General features: G+C 36.9%; 1 protein-coding gene across 1 annotated transcript; it reads right to left on the bottom strand.

Moving 5' to 3' along the window:
• Window positions 1–1,444: 1,444 nt before the first annotated feature.
• LOC124880415 (butyrophilin subfamily 1 member A1-like) lies at window positions 1,445–15,369 on the bottom strand. Its single transcript, XM_047385514.1, has 6 exons — window positions 15,141–15,369; window positions 13,324–13,668; window positions 12,861–13,077; window positions 6,513–6,577; window positions 4,030–4,143; window positions 1,445–2,901 (listed from the first exon to the last, which is right to left on the bottom strand). The coding sequence occupies exons 1-6, from the start codon at window positions 15,262–15,264 to the stop codon at window positions 2,441–2,443; spliced, it is 1,326 nt and encodes a 441-aa protein (XP_047241470.1). The 5' UTR covers window positions 15,265–15,369; the 3' UTR covers window positions 1,445–2,440.
• Between the last annotated feature and the right edge of the window lie 889 nt (window positions 15,370–16,258).

Genomic DNA, 16,258 nt, shown 5'->3' on the forward strand with positions numbered 1-16,258 from the left:
TGCCAGCTGTAGCCCACAATAATGTTATTTATTGTCAAAATGCATACCTGGGGTTTAATCATCCAAAAGGTCTTTGGGCTCCCTCTAGAATGACTTCTGTACTTTGAGGAAGAAATAGTGGGGATCTTTTTGGCTGAATCAAGTATCACGTATGTTACTGTGTTCGCCACAGTTTGGCAAATGGGTCCATTCTGGTCCACAATGTTTCCTTCCACCAAGATTCCTGGGATGTTTGGTGGAGTATGCTCTGTCTGGACAGTCTGACAGTGAAAACGCTACGCCTTCGTCTCTGTGGGAATCATTGAGGAAGGTAGCGGGCCAGGAGGTCTTCCATATTCAGTAAAATCATCTTCAAGTTCTTTAGAAGATACGGATAGAGAATTTTTGTAAAATTCATTAGCTGTAAGCCATAATCATCACAATTATCAGAATTAAACAAAGGAACTTTTCAGCTATGTTCCAATTTATTTAGCTGCGCCTGTATAAATGAATTGTGCTTTGATAAGATAAACATTTGGAGAAGTGCCAGAAACATAGGTTTTAAAGGTACTTGGAAACAACACTCACTATCTTTACAAGCAGCCTGAATGTTTCATTGTGTTTTTCAGATTCATTTGCTTGCTTAGTAACAATAAAATTAAAAGCTCACTTTCAAATGGAACTAATGGTTATGATTTTTCCCCTACCCTCAGTACACAGTTTGTGAAAAACATAGACGGTATATGAATGATACTGCAAAAAGACAACATGATGACACATAGTCTGGGCTCGCTGAGAACACTGTTAATTAAAAAATATATATAGTCTGTCCACTGGGGTCAAAGAGAAGAAAAACATTGTTTAGTAAATCAAACCTTTCGACAATAAGTTTTTTTTTACATTTAAGGTTGTAGCATTGTTTTACTGTTGTCTTTTTTTTTTGGAACACATGTAACATTTTTGTTTGCAAATATATTTTTTCAATAAACTTTTTCACATTTTATTTAATTTGGGGGTTGCTGACATATGAGGCACTTTTTCCCAGGGTTAGATCTTTGGCCTCACTGGTAGCTGAATTTATGGCCTAACATATTGTTACTTAAATCCATCTGTAAAATATCAAAGAGAGAGTTCAATGACTTTTGATAGAAAAAGCTTTGTTTATTTTAGTCAGAATATTATAATCTAAAGCTGTTTTCTCACAAAAAAGAGAAATATTTTAAAAACCGGAATTATAAAAACTAGGATTTCTTAAACTTATATATTCTAGAACTGAAAAGTTTTTATTCCCTAAGACTTAAAAATAAATCCCTAAAGTGTTGGGTTTCCTCTTCAGAATGATAGTGTGTCTTAAAATATCAAAAACTACAATTCAGTTTATTCAATTCAATTCAGTTTATTTATATAGCGTCAATTCACAGCATGTCGTCTCAAGGCACTTCACAAAGTCAGGTTCATACATTCCAATTAATTGTAACCATTGAACAGTGCAGTCAGATTCAGAACTACATTTTATTAAATAATACTATGTGAGTGGGAACACTGACGAATAATCATGAGTGGAATAACATCTGTTTAACAAAAGAATGAGGACTAATGCTCTGCATAAAGACATCATAGAAATGTATACTTGGAAAGTAAGGCACTGTAGTCAAAATACAAATATATGTGTATATACACACACATATATATATAAATATACATATATACACGCACATCTGTGTGTATTTTGTAAATAAATACTATGAAAATCAGATTTCTTTTCATTTAAGTTATAAAACGTGATGTAACAGACAATATTTAAATAAGGATATGTACAAAGTATTTAAAAAATAATATAGTCTGCAGAAACAGATGCATACACACAGATCTGAATATTTTCATAATGTTCAGAGAAGTAAAACCCTAGTATTTAAACAGCCCTTTATATAAAACCCCTGAGAAATGTTTTTACTATGATAATGCACAAAAATATGAAAGTATGCATGTTTCTCATGTCCTTTACTTGCTGACTTGTACACATCCTTGCTAAAAAAATAACGTCAAATCGTGTCAACAATCATTAGGAATCTAATGAGTCACTTATTATCACCACGTTAGTTACGTAGGCCACATCCTAGTTTAAACAAAAGCTCTTACACAATTCTAAAATTCACGACAAAAAATAATTACCAATTATTGCACTAGGTTTACTAAACTACTATAGTTGAAAAATACATGATTTCACAGTGTGGTATACCTTCTTAATATAATATAATATAATATAATATAATATAATATTTGATTTTTTCCTCCTACTCACTGGAACTAGAACAATCTAGAGTGTTCTGAGAAGGTTGTGAACTTTGCAGACTGGAACCTGAGGATAAGAAAACTAAAAGAAAAGCACAAATCTTTAAACAGCTGGTTTTCAATAACCGTTTTGTATACTTATATCCCTTCCTTTCCACATCTTAGTTATTCACGGTTTCTCTAACAAGGACTCTGATTCCTCACTTGCATTTGATCGGTAACTTAAAGATCTGTGAAAACTAGGAGCCGCGAGCAGATTAGGTCCCTTGAATGTGGAAGAAGAAGTACTTTTAGGACTGTGTGGACCGAGGGCTTCGTCTTGTCTTGAAACAACCGGACCAGAATATTTCATCTTGGACGTGGCTGATCCGGTTGAGCTGTTGCAACTGGAGTTTTGGGTTGCTTGTTCTGTGCCACTTAGTGAGGTACTGGAGTCATGGACGTGCTGATCTTCCTGTAAGGTACCATTTTGTTTAGATTTGAGCTTTTCTTTGTCTACACTTGAGTTTTGGATTTTCTCATCTTCCTTAGAAATGACTGAACTCAGTTTTTCATCTTTTTTTTCTAAATCTGCTTCAAGATCATCTTCATCCAGATCTCCGCTTCTTGACAGACAGTTTTGTCTCCTCACTGTGAATACAGAAAAGAAAAACATCGGTTAACACTTGCTTTCTAGTACATCATTCCTGAATAAATGTTTTTATACGGGACTTTTTTTTAGTTAAAATCCAGCTCCTTTGCTGATCTTGTCATACCCTTTGGACTATTTTCTATTCTGTCGCTGTACAACAACAAACTTCAATGTGTTGTTTTTTTTGAATTTTATGTTGTAAACTAACATAAAGTAGTGCATTATGAAGTTCAAGGTAAATGATATATGGTTTTCAAACTTCTTACAAATAAAAACTGTGCATGCTTTTGAAAACAGCCCCAGGTTGGTCAACAACCTCCCATTGTATCCCTGACTGTATATTTAGGGTTGTTTTCTTGCTGGAAGATAAAGCTTCACTCCAGTCTCAACTCTTTCGCAGCCTCTAGCAGCTTTTCTTCCAGGATTGCCCTGGACCTGCCCATCAGCTGTGATCAGTTTACCTGTTCCTGATAAATAAAAGTAACCCCACAGCATGATCCTGCCGCCATAATGTATCACATGGTAATAAGTGTTTAAAGGGATCGTTTGTAACAAACATTCAGTTGTGAAAAAATGTTTTAGGGGTATCTGAGTGAAGGGGGATGAATACTAATGCTGATTTTTTTTATTTCTAGAGTAATTTAGATTAGTTCCTAGGAATAAAAGCAGGTTCTTTAAAGCTCAATTTATGACCTTTAAAGATCAGCTTCTTTTCTCTGTTTTCATAATTATGCTGATAGACAATGGGATAAATAGATTTCTCATTTATTAAATGCACATAAAACAGATGCAATGTCTGAGCTTTTTGAAAGCACTAAGTTCCATATTCAAATCTCCTAAACAGTGTGATGATAGTATTTGGGAAAAACAGGCCACAACTGAGTGCAAAAAGATAATCAGAGACATCTGAACATATAGGGACTTTTTCAGAGTTACAACTTTGCTTATAAAACAAACTCATAATGATGACGATTTTGTTAAGATTCATTTTGAGGCCACTATCTCCATGTAACTTCTGCCTTTAAGTAAGGATTTATGTGAAGCTACAGTAAACGACAGGCATTGATGACTAAATGTATCCATAACGCTACTTTACTTCTTCATCTGGCTTGAGTGTGTTTACTTACTGCAAGATTTCTTCTGTATAAAGAAACAGATTCCAAAGGAAACGAAACTTGTCAATAAGAAAATTATGACTCCAGTGATAGTTGCAGTGTGTGCGCAGGACCTCATCCAGTGATCTGAAATTGTTAGTAGAAAACAAATAGAAAATAAAATGTTTTACACAAGCCACCAGGATAGTTGTTACAGGAGAAATGCAAATGACTAAATAATTCAATGTTATTATTACAGGTCCTTCTCAAAATATTAGCATATTGTGATAAAGTTAATTATTTTCCATAATGTCATGATGAAAATTTAACATTCATATATTTTAGATTCATTGCACACTAACTGAAATATTTCAGGTCTTTTATTGTCTTAATACAGATGATTTTGGCATACAGCTCATGAAAACCCAAAATTCCTATCTCACAAAATTAGCATATTTCATCCAACCAATAAAAGAAAAGTGTTTTTAATACAAAAAACATCAACCTTCAAATAATCATGTACAGTTATGCACTCAATACTTGGTCGGGAATCCTTTGGCAGAAATGACTGCTTCAATGCGGCGTGGCATGGAGGCAATCAGCCTGTGGCACTGCTGAGGTCTTATGGAGGCCCAGGATGCTTCGATAGCGGCCTTTAGCTCATCCAGAGTGTTGGGTCTTGAGTCTCTCAACGTTCTCTTCACAATATCCCACAGATTCTCTATGGGGTTCAGGTCAGGAGAGTTGGCAGGCCAATTGAGCACAGTGATACCATGGTCAGTAAACCATTTACCAGTGGTTTCGGCACTGTGAGCAGGTGCCAGGTCGTGCTGAAAAATGATATCTTCATCTCCATAAAGCTTTTCAGCAGATGGAAGCATGAAGTGCTCCAAAATCTCCTGATAGCTAGCTGCATTGACCCTGCCCTTGATAAAACACATTGGACCAACACCAGCAGCTGACACGGCACCCCAGACCATCACTGACTGTGGGTACTTGACACTGGACTTCTGGCATTTTGGCATTTCCTTCTCCCCAGTCTTCCTCCAGACTCTGGCACCTTGATTTCTGAATGACATGCAGAATTTACTTTCATCTGAAAAAAGTACTTTGGACCACTGAGCAACAGTCCAGTGCTGCTTCTCTGTAGCCCAGGTCAGGCGCTTCTGCCGCGGTTTCTGGTTCAAAAGTGGCTTGACCTGGGGAATGCGGCACCTGTAGCCCATTTCCTGCACACGCCTGTGCACGGTGGCTCTGGATGTTTCTACTCCAGACTCAGTCCACTGCTTCCGCAGGTCCCCCAAGGTCTGGAATCGGCCCTTCTCCACAATCTTCCTCAGGGTCCGGTCACCTCTTCTCGTTGTACAGCGTTTTCTGCCAAACTTTTTCCTTCCCACAGACTTCCCACTGAGGTGCCTTGATACAGCACTCTGGGAACAGCCTATTCGTTCAGAAATTTCTTTCTGTGTCTTACCCTCTTGCTTGAGGGTGTCAATAATGGCCTTCTGGACAGCAGTCAGGTCGGCAGTCTTACCCATGATTGGGGTTTTGAGTGATGAACCAGGCTGGGAGTTTTAAAGGCCTCAGGAATCTTTTGCAGGTGTTTAGAGTTAACTCGTTGATTCAGATGATTAGGTTCATAGCTCGTTTAGAGACCCTTTTAATGATATGCTAATTTTGTGAGATAGGAATTTTGGGTTTTCATGAGCTGTATGCAAAAATCATCCGTATTAAGACAATAAAAGACCTGAAATATTTCAGTTAGTGTGCAATGAATCTAAAATATATGAATGTTAAATTTTCATCATGACATTATGGAAAATAATGAACTTTATCACAATATGCTAATATTTTGAGAAGGATATAAAAAAAAAATAAAGACTAAAGGCCAATAATACAAAAAAAATTGTTTTTTATATTATTTAGTTTATAATAGAGTTTTAGCAGTATGTGAACTGTGGAATTTGCTAAAATCACTTTTAATGCAACCAAATCAATTATAGCTTTTTGTAACCTTTAACAATGATTACATGCATGATTAGGCCCTTCAAGCAGGAATCCCATGCATACAAGACTTCTAGGACCATTCAAATGTTCCCAAATCTCCCAAAAATTTGAAAAAGACAATCATGATGCTACTGGGCTTATTGCTTGCCAAGTTAGACTTATTGGGCTGTTTTCCTATCCATCCAATCATAATGCTAACACTAATGCTCCCATTCCAAACAGCCCACAAAACAATACGAATTGCCAAGAATCACCAAATTTTGGGATTTTTAGCTGGATTGTAATACGTTCCTGAATTTGTAACTGATTTTTATTTTATTCTCAGTCGGTTTTCGCAATCCTTAAAGCCATCTGGAACTCATGAAAAACATTTTGAGCCGAACTCCTGAATTTAAAACATCTCAGTTAATTCTTAATAATTTCCCAGTAAATTTTTAGATATCGTAACAGATTCCAAATTGACAAAAAGGCGATAGACTGTTATTAGTTATGAGTGTAATCCAGTATACCTGGGATGTAAATCTCTGTTTTCCTGGTCTGATTCATGTCTGTCTCATGGACTCTGCAGATAACTCTGAAAGACACAGGTGAAGGTTTTACTCTCGTGTCAAAAGTAAAAAAAAAAAAAAAAAAAAGAGAGTAATCATAATATGAGCATATTGTTTTAATATTAATCCAAGACAAGTTTATTTATATAGCACATTTCAGTAGCAAGACAATTCGAAGTGCTGTAGAGGAAAAAAGGAAAAAGACACATTATAGGAAAAGTACATTGCAGTGGCATAAAGGTAATTAAATAATTAAAGAGAATAAAAATGAATAATAAGAAAGATAATTAAAAATACATTTAAAAAACATTTATGATAAAATGATTGATAAGAAAATGAAAGGAAAGTTGGACTGAAAACGTAACTAATAATGTTTAGATAGCACAGTCAAAGGCCACTCTAAACAGTTTTTAATATTGATTACAGTTTTCTGGGAGTTTATTCCAGGTTAGTGGAGCATAAGAACTAAAAGCTGCTTCTCCATGTTAGGTTCTGGTTCTGGGTATGCAAAGTAGATTTGAGCCAGAAGACCTGAGAGGTCTGGGTGGTTGATACACTGACAACAAATCTGTAATGTATTTTGGTGCTAAGCCATTCAATGATTTATAGACTAACAGAAGTATTTTAAACTCTATTCTCTGAGTTACAGGGAGCCAGTTTAAGGACTTTAGAACCGGGGTGATGTGCTCCACTTTCTTAGTTCTAGTGAGGACGCGGACAGCAGCGTTCTGGATCAGCTGCAGCTGTCTGATCGACTTTTTAGGCAGGCCTGTGAAGACACCGTTGCAGTAATCAATTCTACTAAAGATGAACGCATAATTTAGTTTTTCAAGGTCCTGCTGAGACATTAGTCCTTTAATCCTGGAGATGTTCTTTAGGTGATATCTAAGTCATTGGCTGATTCCCTTGTATTAATGTACACCAAGGTTTTAAAAGGTTACAGGAAACATGTTTTGCCAGAGTAACCAGAGTTTTCTTCCCCTGCAAAGAACATCAAGTAATTGTGTGTTGCTCCTCGGTCTCCTGTTGCTGCCCATCGCTAGTCAGCAGGCTGATGGAACGCTACTACAATTGTTTTACACTTACAGGAAAGAAACATTTGCTCTTTTCTAAATTCTGGTTTTGGAAAAAAAACAGCTTTGGAGCCTTATTAAGGTAAGGTTTCATAGTAATTGTTATGATTGACAAAGACACACCTGAGTCACTACAAAAAGCTGTTTTCAAATGGTGATTTCATTTATTAAAAAAGGTAAAAAGCTATGCAACCCAACTTGATCCTATTAGAAAATACAATTGCCCTCTAAACCAACCAAGAAAAAAACTGCTGTAAACTGCTTATTGCCTTTGCAATAACTGGCCCCAAATAAATTTCTGCTCAAGGCCCCATACAACCCTGTACCAGGCCTATTGTTTTACATTCTTGTTTGTAAAGATTGTTACTTCATTTGTTGAGACATGAAAAGGCACACATTTTTAGTGTCAAAAATAGAATCGCCTACAGTCACAAAATATTCATAGTATTCCTGTGGCTACTGGGAACACCCCCGGAAAAGCAAAACAACAGCACCTCCCTGCCCTTAAGCACTGAACGTATTAGTGGAGTTCCAGATAGCTCCTTTGCTATCGGATGTGCTAGCAGGTGGAAGCTCTTACAGGATACCCTTTAAAAAAAGACGGTCCAGAGAGAAGGAGATTGTGAATTTGGGCCATTAGAATCACTTCTCTAATGTGGTAGACCAAAGGGCAGCCATCAAAATTCAGTTAGATCAGATTAGGTTTGATTTGTTTTGGGGGTTTTTCATATTTAAATATTGAAGTGTTTTTGTTGGTACATTTTTATGTCATTAAACTGGTTTATGAGCTGTTATAATGAATGTTTATAGCTAAAGCTGCATCTCCACAGCAACCCAGGCTGTCAGCGGTGCTCATTTAAGCTGTGGTTTACTAAAAATGTACTGTTAGGACATGACATTTATGAGCTAGGATGAATATTTTCTTGTTCTTCACTTCTCACATGGTGGCATCATCCACCTATCCAGACTGAATCCACATGTAGTCATCCGTACCTTTAAGAACTTTCATCATGACAGCAATGTAAGGTGAGGGTTTCTCTACAAGATTCCTGTCACCAAAGAGGACCTCTGAGAAAGACGTCACCACAGCTGCTGTGGCAGAATATGCAGAATTTCTGGTTTTCCATGATATCCTCGTCTTTCTTTCTTGGATAGGTGATCAATGTAGTCTTGGCTTGGTACAGGTAGAAAAATAACATTTTACTACTGTCCACTAGAGGGTGACACAGGAGTGGATTTTCTCTCCTGTCCCATCCCGCTCCCACGGAAAAATGTCTTGTCCCATCCCAATCCCAGGCCAGCATAACGAAAAAAATCATGTCCCGTCCCACTCCTGGTAAATTGACTCCCGCTCCCATTTAGAACGACTCCCACTCCTGTGCCTCTCCCATTTTTGTTTTCTTCATTTAGCCTTTTGATAATTTCTTTCTTTGAAGGACCAGTTATGTCCCTGTTTTTAGTTGTAGTAAAGGCCAGTTAAAGTAAAAAGAATAATAATGAAGAAATAATAAAATATCAAACAAGGAAACAGACCATGTCTATCTTAGCTGAATAAAGAAAATGTACATAATTGTATTTTACTTATTTATTAAGTGATTGTTTCCTTTGAACAATGACATCACTTTTATGTTTCAAGTTGCTGAAACGAAAGACAAATGCACCTAGCAAGAGAACTTGGTGAATAAAAGTGCAAAAAGGTATTACCTTCATAATTTAGAAACTGTACCTCAATGGTTCACAGCCCTGGTCCTCAGGGACCCCTTCCCTGCAAGTTTTAGATGTGTGTCTGCTCCACCTGATTCAAATTCTGACATGACCTCCTATACAGACATCAAGAATGGAGGGTCAAACTGGACAAAATTATACAATAAAATCATCATTAAATAAATAAATGTTGTGAATGTCCCATAAGTGAAGTAAATGTAACATGAAAGAAATGTAACATTAAATATGCCATTAAATTAAAGGTACCATTTATTTATTTAATACATCATTAGAAACAATAAATGTACCATTATATCATGAAATGGACTATTATGCAATTAAATGTTCCACTGAATAATTAAGTATAATTTTAAAGACGACATGACGTAATTAGTGGTACACTTAATATATAATGATGTATTAAATAAATTGTACATTTAATGGTACATTCAATTTTTTTCTATTTCACAACATATTTATTTAATATCTTCCCTTGATGAATCCTTTCTATACGGAGTAGAGGCTGACATTTTTACGGGAGTCCCAAGGGAATCCCGCGGGACGGGAGACAGTATCAGTAAAGATCACGTGATTGGGACGGTACAGGATAAAAAATGAACGGGAGCAGACGGGAGCGGGAGCTAACTAATAGGAGGGAAAATAAACTGGGATCAATTGTCTTTGGAAATGTAAAACTGAGACTTTGTTATAAACTTTACATTTTTTATCCTGTACCGTCCCAATCACGTGATCTTTACTGATACTGTCTCCCGTCCCGCGGGATTCCCTTGGGACTCCCGTAAAAATGTCAGCCTCTACTCCGTATAGAAAGGCTTCATCAAGGGAAGATATTAAATAAATATGTTGTGAAATAGAAAAAAATTGAATGTACCATTAAATGTACAATTTATTTAATACATCATTAAATATTAAGTGTACCACTCACTAATTACGTCATGTCGTCTTTAAAATTATATTTAATTATTCAGTGGCACATTTAATTGCATAATAGTCCATTTTATGATATAATGGTACATTTATTGTTTCTAATGATGTATTAAATAAATAAATGGTACCTTTAATTTAATGGCATATTTAATGTTACATTTCTTTCATGTTACATTTAATTCACTTATGGGACATTCACAACATTTATTTATTTAATGATGATTTTATTGTATAATTTTGTCCAGTTTGACCCTCCATTCTTGATGTCTGTATAGGAGGTCATGTCAGAATTTGAATCAGGTGGAGCAGACACACATCTAAAACTTGCAGGGAAGGGGTCCCTGAGGACCAGGGCTGTGAACCATTGAGGTACAGTTTCTAAATTATGAAGGTAATACCTTTTTGTCCTTTTGTTCAACAAGTACAGTTCTCTTACTAGGTGCATTTTTCTTTCGTTTCAGCAACTTGAAACATAAAAGTGATGTCATTGTTCAAAGGAAACAATCACTTAATAAATAAGTAAAATACAACTATGTACATTTTGTCTTTTCAACTAAGATAGACATGGTCTGTTTCCTTGTTTGATATTTTATTATTTCTTCATTATTATTCTTTTTACTTTAACTGGCCTTTACTACAACTAAAAACAGGGACCTAACTGGTCCTTCAAAGAAAGAAATTGCCAAAAGACTAAATGAAGAAAACAAAAATGGGAGAGTCACAGGAGTGGGAGTCGTTCTAAATGGGAGCGGGAGTCAATTTACCAGGAGTGGGACGGGACATGATTTTTTTCGTTATGCTGGCCTGGGATTGGGATGGGACAAGACATTTTTCTGTGGGAGCGGGATGGGACAGGAGAGAAAATCCACTCCCGTGTCACCCTCTAATACGGAGTCCGCGAGGAGACATGGGGGAATTTTTTCTTTTTTGTGTCCCAACGCAATAGTCTTTGCGTTATTTGGCAATACTTTGTGGGATAGTTTCCAAACCAGATAACTGCAAAAATGAAACAAACACTACACCTGTTTTGAGATTTATTGAGTTTTATTTTGAAATCAGCCTTAAATAAAATTATCTTCAAATCAGACTAAAAGACAGTTTTTATCCACAAGCTGTCAAACAAACTACTGAACAATAATACTGCACGAAACCACATCTGTGACACTTTGTTTGCTTATTACTGCTGCATGATGTGTACTTTGTTTTGTACACCATTAGTGTTTTTGTTTTTATCGTGATTTGAACGGTTCTTCTTGTCCTAAGCATTTAATCGCATTGTTTACTGCGTGTTAACCTGCATATGACAAATAAACCATATCAATGACATATCAGTGCTGTTTGTTTTATGAGCAGTTTATCATCTCAGCTGTTGTTCCAAAATGCCGAACGCATAAGTATTGCGTGGGGACGCAAAAGTAATAAATTTCCCCATGTCCCCTCACAGGCTTCCGTACCTTACCTCTTAAATCTTTAGAGCACATGCAGCAATTTTGTTGGTCAGATGAGACTTGACACATGATGGTACTTTTGGTTTGATGAATGAAGAGATGCAGGGCTGATTTAATCCAGAATCTGTTTTTCAAGTGTCCATTAATCACTGGTGAACTTGATTACGACTAAACACGTTTTACAAGCAGCAGACTGCGTGTTAAAACCGCTACATTCAACTCTCCTGAAGTTCGGTAATATTTGCGACTTTCCTGTCAGCTCTATGAGTTTAATAGATAAGTCTTTACTTCTGACTTTACGTTGCAAATCCAATTTTACCACGTCCAGTTCTCCACCTGCGTTTGCTCCCTCCATTCTGAACGCAGGTGGAAAACATCGATCAGAAGCACTGTTGGCTTGTGGGTCATGTAGTTCGTTTGACTCGCATTATAGTATAGGCTTCTTGGAAAAAAAATACACAATGGCGGCGTCGATCCAAGTTTTTTTTCTTAAAGTTTATAACAAAGTCTCAGTTTTACATTTCCAAGGACAATTGATCCTAGTTTATTTTCCCTCCTATTAGTTAGCTCCCGCTCCCGTTCATTTTTTATCCTGTACCATCCCAATCACGTGATCTTTACTGATGCTGTCTCCCGTCCCGCGAGACTGAAAACAATGAATTGGAGGCTCAGCGTGTCTCTTCTTTTGCTAAAAGTTGTAAGCTTTTAAATAAAAGGGATTTGCCCATTGCTAGATGCTCCAGACCTTTGACCTTCTCTAGAAATCAGATTTGAACATCAAGTTTGAAAAGAGCAGAACTACAAAAAAAGGTGCAAACATCTTTGCAAAAATGACTTGAGAACCAGTGTTAGTGGGAATAATTGTTGAGCATTTCTTTTAAATACAAGAAACTCGAATATGCTTAATAATTATTTGTTAGATTCTTGTGTTAATACAACAATATAGTGAAACTGTGACCTTTCTATTCAAGGTTAGCATGCATTCAGAATCTCTTACCGGCCAATGCATTAATAAACCGGGAAAAAAAAATGTTTTCTTACATTCAACAACCCCTCTTATAATGAGATGAATAAAAGAAAAGACTGTACATGGAGCTACAAAAAGATGTGCGTTTAACACATAAATCTACATTTACCTGTTGATGGGAGTCTGCAAATTGGCCTTCCTGGTAACAGTCAAACATTCTGTTGGGTGAGAAACTCTTGTTGGATTGTTTGCCTTAATCTCCTTCCCTTTGTCATCCTGAAACGTTACTTCAGGCTCCGGGAACCAACACACTGCCTTACACTCCAGGGTCACTCCATCCCCACCAGTGGTGGGAACAACTGCGAGCTTTGGCTCAGAAACAGCAACTGGAAAAACAAGATTTCTTAAGTTTTGGGAATTTAACCAACCCTTAAAGCATTTTTGCCAAACATTAAGGAAGAAAACCTTTTGTGAAATCATACTGGATGTCACTTTTAACAATTAAAACAGGCTCATTATCTGAGCTTTGATCTGCTGTTGCAATACAAAAACTGAGTTTGGCTGAAACTTTGACAATTATTCTTTTTTTTTTAAAGCTCCATCATGCAGCCAAAAATAATACCAAGACTTACCCACTTTAAGCTCCAGCATCGCGTGAACCTGCCACTGCCTCCCCCTGAGGGTCCTGCACTGGTACCTGCCCCGATCAGACAGCCTCAGATTGTAAATGATCTGGGAGATGTTGCCATCTTTCAGTTTGTCAAGAACGAGATTTGTCCTGTAGCGAAAAGCTGAATTCTTCATCCCAAACGTCTCGCAGCCATCCCGATACAGTATGGTGATGTTTTGAGATAATCCCTCTTTGGACCACTCCACCGTGGGGAGTTCCTCGTCAACAGGGATGCTACAGGGCAGCGTGACCGTTTCATTGACATAGGCTGTTATTGTCTGCGGTAAAATATCTGCCGAGATTAACCCTGATAGAAAGAATTACAAAAAAAAAAAAGAAACAATTAAAAGTGACGACAAACTGTTTTTTAGTCTTATATGAAACTCTAGAACACACAGCTGCACCGCTGCCAATAAACTTTAAGGTATTACTCCAACGTATTACTGGATTTAAAAAGCCAGTTCTAGAGACACAGCAAAACATGAGGAAGAAGGTGCTCTGGTCAGATGATGTATATGTACTGTACTTTTATTTAAAAACAATCAACAAAGCACTGGTGGAAGAAAACTTAACACTGCACATAACCCTGAACAAATCATCCTCACTGTGAACCACGGTGGTGGCAGCATTATGCTGCGGGGATGCCTTTCTACCTGTTAGATGCTGCAAACAGCTAGAAAATGGACCAGATGTTTACAGTCCAGGAGTTCAATAACACCAAACATACAACCGGAGCTTTAATGGAGTGGTTTAGAAAGAATAATCATGAGTTGGAATGTCCTAGTCAAAGTCCAGACCTGAAACATACGAAAAATCTGTAACTAAGCAGGAAAATTTTATAATGAGGGCAAATTTGTCCAGAGCACCTTTTCCCACATCACATACTGCACTGTCTCCTACACTGATTCTGACAACAATTATTTGCACTGGATTTTACTCAGGTGTGTAGGGTAAAAGAGGAACCAACCCTTACAGTAAAATACATTGAGGTCAGTTATTCTTACATCAGAAAATGTGGAAAAGTTCTGTTAAATCAATACTTTAGTAATTCACCATAGTTAAGAAGTGCTATAGGCCAGGTGCTCAAATAACAGGAGATGTTCCAGTTTGTAGCCGACTGCTAAGTATCCTATCAATTTATAGTAACTAATGCAAATGTAAAAACAAACATGTTTTTAGCAACTAAATACTGGATTCAAGCAAAACACTCACTTACAGCTTCTATATCACAAGATCAAATTTGCTTAATATAGTTTAGTCCATTAAGAAAAGTCAGAACTTGCATGAAAACTTTATTAACTTATTTATATTTTTAATGAATGTAGACACATCTAATCTGAGCCCAATGAAATGAAAGAGTTCAATATTAACTTGAAAGAGTTTGGCCATTTTTGCAGTTTATTTTTAGTATAAACGAGGCCCACAACGTAAATCACTGTGAACCACTTACTTCCTGTTTGGGTTCCAGCTGCAACCAGATGCTTTTAGAGGTCGCTAATCGAAATAATGCAGCAAGCCTCGACCTTAATTTAACAATGCATTAATATTTTTCATTAGGCCTGATGTTCTCTCGCCCCGATTAGGTCGTATTATCATCGCTTTTAACGCGACGATCAGCCGAGGTGGGCCCAAATGTTTGTTTGAATGGCTGTACGTTAAGTTAAACCCATCCGAATTTCAGGACCTCCTTAAAAATGACGCTATAGGTGTTGCTAAAAGAAACAATATTTCCCAGCTTATTGTTTTTGTTTATAAAGCCATAAAAACGTGTGAGAATACCTGACAGGAACGCAACCAGGAAAAGGAGCTGAGCAGATGCGGCCCAGGAACAGATCGAGCCGCCTTTAAACATAAAGTCCAAAAAAACGCAAACAATCCTTCGGAAAACCTGGAGAACTTTCATGATTTCTTGTCTGGCCACCCGATCCTGCACACTTAGGCGGTCAGTCGACGCTATGTAGTGCGCTGCTGCATCTGGCTGACACCCAAATACGGGCAAGTCACGTCGTCATGTGACGTCATGTTTTTTTGTTTTGTTTTTTAAGAGACGTGTGTAAAAAAAAAAAAAAACGTGTCGGGGAAAGTAAATTAGGTAAAAAATGCTGCTGCTCAAGCAAAAACAGATTTTTAATTTTCTGCATTAATTTTACTTTTCCTTGACCAGATAAGATGAATAAAGATCCCTCCTTCTTACCTGATTTGATAGGGGGAAAAAAAAAAAACAGTTTAGCGTTGCTGCTGCAACAACAGATTGTTTCTGATTTGCACCTCTCTGATTTAGAGAAATAGATTTTAAAATTCGTGAGTATACCGAAAAAAAATCACCCACTGGGTGTGCATGTACTCACACCACCCTGGTCTGTGTATCTTTGCCACTGACAACATATGAAGTTGTGGTTCTGTTTTAGAGGTCTAACTCGTTATTTCAACATGTAAACGTTATTCTGTTGTGACTGCTGTGAAATGTGATCAGGAAATGAGTTTGGGGCACAGCAGATATATCCTGGAACAAGTGCCCCTTGTGGCCTTTGCTCTTTACATGCATCATTAAACCTTCCTTGAAGGCCCAGCAGTCTGTCACACTTCCTTTCTTGGCCCACTTTTGATAGATACTAACCATTTGGGGAAGCTTTGACCCAGTCATCTAGCTATTGTCATGATATATATCATATTGGTATGTTTTTTTCAATTTTTCCACTTCAAACACATTAACTATGAAAACAAAAAGCAAATCTGCTCTCTAATTTATTCCACCCACAAATAAGAGATAATCACTGTTATTCACTTTAACTGTCAGTGGAAGTTTAACGTTTAAAGTTTGGTTTATTGCAAATACACGGCCTTTCTATTGATAAAATGAGATCAGGTTTATACTCAAAGCACCTATATTTATATGT

The sequence above is a fragment of the Girardinichthys multiradiatus genome, chromosome 14, assembly GCF_021462225.1.
Source record: "Girardinichthys multiradiatus isolate DD_20200921_A chromosome 14, DD_fGirMul_XY1, whole genome shotgun sequence".
Classification (NCBI taxonomy): Eukaryota; Metazoa; Chordata; class Actinopteri; order Cyprinodontiformes; family Goodeidae; genus Girardinichthys; species Girardinichthys multiradiatus.

Coding starts and splice junctions, on each gene's coding strand:
- LOC124880415 (XM_047385514.1), bottom strand. CDS start 15,264: ATGAAAGTTCTCCAGGTTTTCCGAAGGATTGTTTGCGTTTTTTTGGAC. Junction 13,669..15,140: donor CCTGGTTGCGTTCCTGTCAG/GTATTCTCACAC, acceptor TCTTTCTATCAG/GGTTAATCTCGGCAGATATT. Junction 13,078..13,323: donor GATGCTGGAGCTTAAAGTGG/GTAAGTCTTGGT, acceptor TTGTTTTTCCAG/TTGCTGTTTCTGAGCCAAAG.